General features: G+C 40.0%; 3 protein-coding genes across 3 annotated transcripts in view; 2 read left to right on the forward strand and 1 right to left on the reverse strand.

Moving 5' to 3' along the window:
* Positions 1–3,379, forward strand: part of LOC110013959 (gastrula zinc finger protein XlCGF57.1-like) — a 317,596-nt gene extending 314,217 nt beyond the window's left edge. Inside the window, exon 2 of the mRNA XM_023962400.1 lies at positions 1,581–3,379. Coding sequence (XP_023818168.1) covers positions 1,581–3,037 — 1,457 coding nt within the window. The 3' untranslated portion in view covers positions 3,038–3,379. The remainder of the gene's footprint in view (positions 1–1,580) is intronic.
* The window catches only part of LOC101172629 (zinc finger protein 436-like), a 1,005,429-nt gene that overhangs the window by 247,591 nt on the left and 751,838 nt on the right, over positions 1–6,000 (reverse strand). The window lies entirely within an intron of this gene.
* LOC110016657 (zinc finger protein 502-like) overlaps positions 1–6,000 on the forward strand; it is a 970,715-nt gene that overhangs the window by 157,069 nt on the left and 807,646 nt on the right. The gene's annotated exons all lie outside the window — the stretch shown is intronic.

Consider the following 6,000-nt stretch of genomic DNA (forward strand, 5'->3'; position numbering starts at 1 on the left):
GCCAGCAGGTGGCGCTACACCTGTACCGGATTCTTTTACTGCAGATGTGTTCAGAGTCAGACTACAATCATGCATATCAATTTTGGATCAAGTTGGATTATGCATGGCTGAGTAATGGCCATTTGTCTTTTCATGGCGTGTTTTCGAAATGACCTCGATTTTCGACGCGCCGCCACGGTCACAAACAACCGTAAAAACTTAAAAGCTTTGCAATTTAACATCGGACATGTGTGTAGTTTACAAAACCAAAGTTTGGAGTCATTACTCCAAAATATCTATGAGGAGTTGGTTCTAGAAGGAGGCCTACAAATGTCCAAAATAGAACAAAAATGACATATTGACATCAATATAGCAGACTTCCCGTGCGACTGACAGCTTGGTACCAAGAGACTTTTTTTGTAGTTCTCCATCTGATGAACATGTCCTGAAAAAATCAAGCTTGTACGTTAAAGCATATGCGGGGGCTCGGGACAAATGTCATTGTAGGTGGCGCTGTCGAGCTGTTTTTGTGCCCCCATGCCAATCTCCCATAAAATACGAAATTTTTCGCGAGTCCTGATGTGTGTGCCAAATTTGGTGAGTTTTAAAGGCCTCAAAAAGGCGACTCTTCCATCGGAAGAAAAAGAATAATAATAATTAAAGCTACAAGTAGCATTTAGCGGGCCCGAGCACGTGCGACCGCCTGGCACGAGCGACCCCCCCCCCCCCCCCCCCCCCCGTGAGCAACGCCCTGCTCGAGCCATTCTCGTCGTTCTTTCTTGTCCATTCTGGAGCTCCAAGCTTATGTTGATATGAAAGCAGCCTGTGGGGGGTGGGGGACTGTAATCTGTTGCCTTAAGGGACAAAGACTTTTGCATATATTATGAAAAAAAATTAAAACGAAGCTTTTCGAAAACTGACAGCCGTAAAAACTTAAAAGCTTCGCAATTTAAGATCAATTTAAGCTCCTTCCCCCAAGGTACAACGCAGGCTGACCCCCCCCGTCACACTAATAACCCCCCCCCCAGCATAGGGCCCAGGTCCCCTCAGCCCAGGGGCCCCATCCCATGAGGCGCCGCCACCACCCACCCCACACAGAGAGAGAGAAGCCAGAAAGCGCGTCCAGGTCCCCGCCCCTGAGAGAACTCTGGTCAGGCCTCGACGGGACCTAGGCAGCCACAACCAGACGGGGCGACCACCAATTGCGTGAGTGGAGACCCCGACCCGTCAAACCTCCAAGGTCCCCTACCTAAAGTGGGCCCTCCTCCTCCAGACAGCCCCCCCTCCCCCCCACAGGACAGGGCCAACAAAGCCCCCACCCCAGACCCCGCAGACCTGGTAGATGTCACCCAGAGTGACCGTGGGCCCCAAGAGGGTTGCCCCGGCCCGTCCCACAGCCAGGGAAGGAGTGATCCCAGCCCCAGGTGCGGATGGGCAGCCCATCCAGCACGGCTGGAATGAACAGTTTTTCATATTGTCATTTAAAAATTTCGACTATAACATTCCTGACTGAGAAGATTTCGACTTTTCTTGGTGTTTGTCAATACACAAACTCATTTAGAAGTATAAAAGGGCTTTTTCTTGTGTTTGTATTCCTGCAGTTCTCCCCCAGCATTGGATGACTGAAGAGGAAGATCTCTGCAACCAGAGGAACTTTAGAGTGAAACAGGAAGAACCAGAACCTGCTCAAAGTGAAGAGCAACAGAAGGAACCAGGTCCTTCACTGATTAATGAGAAACAGGAGGAACCAGAACCACCAGAGATTAAAGACGAACCAGGGGAACTCTGCATCAGTCAGGATGAAGATCAGCTTGATCTGAAGCAGGAGACTGATACCTTTATGGATACTTATGAAGAAGATGAGAACAGTGAAGCAGATCTAAACAATCAGCAGAGCTTTAATGTAACTGACAGTCATGGTCAAGAAGGAAACCAACATGAAGAATCAACATCAACTACAGATGAAGAGACAGAATCAACATCAACTACAGATGAAGAGACAGACCCACCAAACAGAGATCAGAGGAAGAGGAGAGACAGAAGACATGTCCAAAATGGGTCTGATAAAAGATATTGTGCATCTAAAAAATGTGTTAAAAAGTTTATTGAGCGGCCTCACACAGGAGAAAAGCCTTTTATTTGTAACGAATGTGATAAAAGGTTTAGTCGAAAATCTAAACTCATAACACACATGAGAACTCACACAGGAGAAAAGCCTTTTACTTGTAAAGAATGTGATAAAAGGTTTAGTCAAACATCTAATCTCATAACACACATGAGAACTCACACAGGAGAAAAGCCTTTTACTTGTAAAGAATGTGATAAAAGGTTTAGTCAAAAATCAAAAATCAAAACACACATGAGAACTCACACAGGAGAAAAGCTGTTTACTTGTAAAGAATGTGATTCCAGTTTTATTCAAAAATATCATCTCAAAACACACATGAGAATTCACACAGGAGAAAAGCCTTTTACTTGTAAAGAATGTGATAAAAGGTTTAGTCATAAATCAAAACTCAAAACACACATGAAAACTCACACAGGAGAAAAGCCTTTTACTTGTAAAGAATGTGATTCCAGTTTTATTCAAAAATGTCATCTCAAAACAAACATGAGAATTCACACAGGAGAAAAGCCTTTTACTTGTAAAGAATGTGATAAAGGTTTTAGTCGAATTTATAATCTCGAAACACACATGAGAATTCACACAGGAGAAAAGCCTTTCCCTTGCAATAAATGTGATGCCAGTTTTAGTCGAAAAACTACTTTAAAAAATCACATGAGAACTCACACAGGAGAGAAGCCTTTTTCTTGTAAAGAATGTGATACAAGTTTTAGTCATAAAGTAAATCTCAAATCACACATGAGAACTCACACAGGAGAGAAGCCTTTCCCTTGCAATAAATGTGATGCCAGTTTTAGTCGAAAAACTACTTTAAAAAATCACATGAGAACTCACACAGGAGAGAAGCCTTTTTCTTGTAAAGAATGTGATACAAGTTTTAGTCATAAATCAATTCTAAAAACACACTTGAAAACTCATACAGGTGAGAGATAGTTTTTATGGCTGATAAATGGCTCAGTCATAAATGTAATGTAGTAAAATTCATTAGAACACACACGGGTGAGAAACTTTTCTTTTGAAATGAAAACATTTTTTTATAAAGGATTTAGAGTAAAATCTTAATTTCGAAAACAGAAAAACTTGGAGAAGAAAACTTTTACAGTATATGAGAAAATATTGTGAAAATGCCATTTAGTCTTTTTTTGTCCTTTTTAAAATAAAGAACTTTATTTTTTTATACAAAAACGGAAAATGTTGGAATATTTCAAGCCTTAATTTAATTTCATGAATTTATTAATGAATTTATTGTGTATAGGTTCTTTGTCCAGGAAAAAATAACATTCTAACAAATGTTTGTCAAAAACATTTAGTGATCATGTTTAACCCTTGTGCTATCCTAGACACTTTAACATTGGGAGTTGGGTCATCTAGACCCACTACACAGCGGCTGAACTTTTTTTCTTCAATGTTTTGTGAACCTCACTGGTGTCCATAGATTAGATGAAATCTTTCCACCTTTGTCATGGTAGGGAGAACACGTCAATGGAAGGTTGGGGTCATAGGATAGCACAAGGGTTACAAAGTGTGTTGTGTCCTTCCTGCCAGCGACCACTTTGGTATTGGAGGGGTAAATTATCTCAGTCAGACTGGAGGACTGATTGTACGGTGGCCCAGAAGGGTCACAACACAACTCATTAACTTTACACACAACACATTAACTTTACACACAACACATTAACTTTACACACAACACATTAACTCACAACACAATAACTCACAACACAATAACTCACAACTCAACACAATAACTCATGGCCCAGAAGAATTATAACACATTAACTCACAACACAATAACTCACAACACAACACATTAACTCACAACACAACACAATAACTCACAACACAACACATTAACTCATGGCGCAGAAGGGTCACAACACATTAACTTACCTCACAACACTTTAACTCACAACGGAAGTAAAGCAGCAATGGAAGTGCTTTTATTCTGAAATGTCCAATGGGCTGAGCAGCTAACTACCTAACAGAAAGTAACGTCACAGTGAGCTCTGGAGGGGGCATTTTATTGCTACAAGAGAAGCTAGCAGCAGTGTTGCCAGATTGGACGGTTTTGGTTCTAAATTTGCGGGTAAAAATGGCTTTGGCCGGGTTTGCATAATTTGGGCGGTTTTAGGGTCGGTTCGGCGGTTTTTCTCCCTCATGAATATATAAAAGCGGACTACGTTAGCGGCGACAGTGGCTCAGGCGGTTGAGCGGGTCGTCCGATGATCGAAGGGTTAGCGGTTTGATCCCCGCTCCCACCCGCCAAATGTCGTGTCCTTGGGCAAGACACTTCACCCTCCTTGCCTCCAGTGTGGCTCCACTAGCGTGTGCATGTGTATGAATGATCCAGGTGATGGTCAGGAAGGGCCGTAGGCGCGAAATGGCAGCCACGCCTCTGTCAGTCTGCCCCAGGGCAGCTGTGGCTACATTAGTAGCTTACCATCACCAAGTATGAATGAGGAGTGAATGAATAATGGACACAATGTAAGCGCTTTGAGCGTCTGAAAAAGCACAGAAAATACAATCCAATATATTATTATTATTATTATTATTATTATTTATTATCATTGAACTTCTATGTACTGCAGCTCAGTAAATGCACCAGGCAGAGACGCTCAACGGGCTCTGTCATCTAACCTGTTGTTGGGGGTGTTTAACGCCCCGCCTCTTAGAAATTGTGTTCTTTAAAGTCTGACACTGCGGCTACCTGTGGGAAGAGCTACCAGCTAAAGTTATGGTCTGATCGCTACATGGAGCGTGTCTGTGTTTATCAATCCTTTTATTATTAGTCTGACATATTATTTTGAAAAATCAGTCAAGTAGGGGGAAAACTCAACAAAAGCTGTGTATTCTTCTTTCTCCTGATCTAATAAAAGGAGGACAGTATTGATTTGAATTTTTTTTATTTGAAATGGTTTTTTCAAGCAATTAAATAGAAATAATACACAAAAGCAATACAATCATCAGTTAAACATTCATACAGTAACTAATCAAACTTAGGATAAGACATATTAATAAATATTGCTTGAAAGGGAGTGGAAGGAAGCAAACTTATATACTCCCACCCCGTTATACTATAACCATTCTATTACATGATTTATCAATATCCGGTTCCTAGCCTTTATCAGACAGAATTAAGAATCATAAGATATCGATAAAGCACATGACAAAGATGAATTATTTAATTATTATGTAAAAAAAAACTATTTTACAAATCAACATGGCAAATGCAGATCAGTCATCTGAAATATATGCAGATTATGTTACTTTTAAAAGTCATTCATAAGATTAAAAAATAATTCTATATCAATAAAGTAGACACAACACTGTTTCAGAGATTTTCATAGCAAAATTTCATCAAGTATCAAAAGTTAAATACATGTGCAAAATTATGTTACATTAGGAAAGATTTTTGAATCAATTTATCAATTTTAGGAGCAAGTGAAGTAATATCATTAAACGTCGATCAATTTAACCATTTTCAATAAGTGATTAATAATTTGTTTTGTTTTATTTTTTTATTTTTTTTTATATTATAAAGTAATGCTGTAAAGGAAAAATAAAAAGGGTTCTTAATCTGTCGATTGTCCAAGGTTGGCATTTCTTCTTCTCTGATTAACAGCTGATCTTCTGGGTTCAAAACAGTTTGTAGTTCTCTTCGATGTTATGTCTGCAGACATTAGATTCAGGTCCATATCCTTCTTCAGCTGATATCAGCTCGGTGAAAGTTGATGTCAAGTTGTCTGCAGGTCAAAGACTCTGCTGTTAATCCGGTTACGTCAGACTTATGGAGAGAGCGATGAATCTAGGCGTCATCTTTCTTGAACTTATATGATGATTTATTATTGCATGTTGTTTCAGACGTCCGTAATCATACACTTCTCAAAGTCTTTCAT

This window comes from Oryzias latipes, chromosome 2, assembly GCF_002234675.1.
Source record: "Oryzias latipes chromosome 2, ASM223467v1".
Classification (NCBI taxonomy): Eukaryota; Metazoa; Chordata; class Actinopteri; order Beloniformes; family Adrianichthyidae; genus Oryzias; species Oryzias latipes.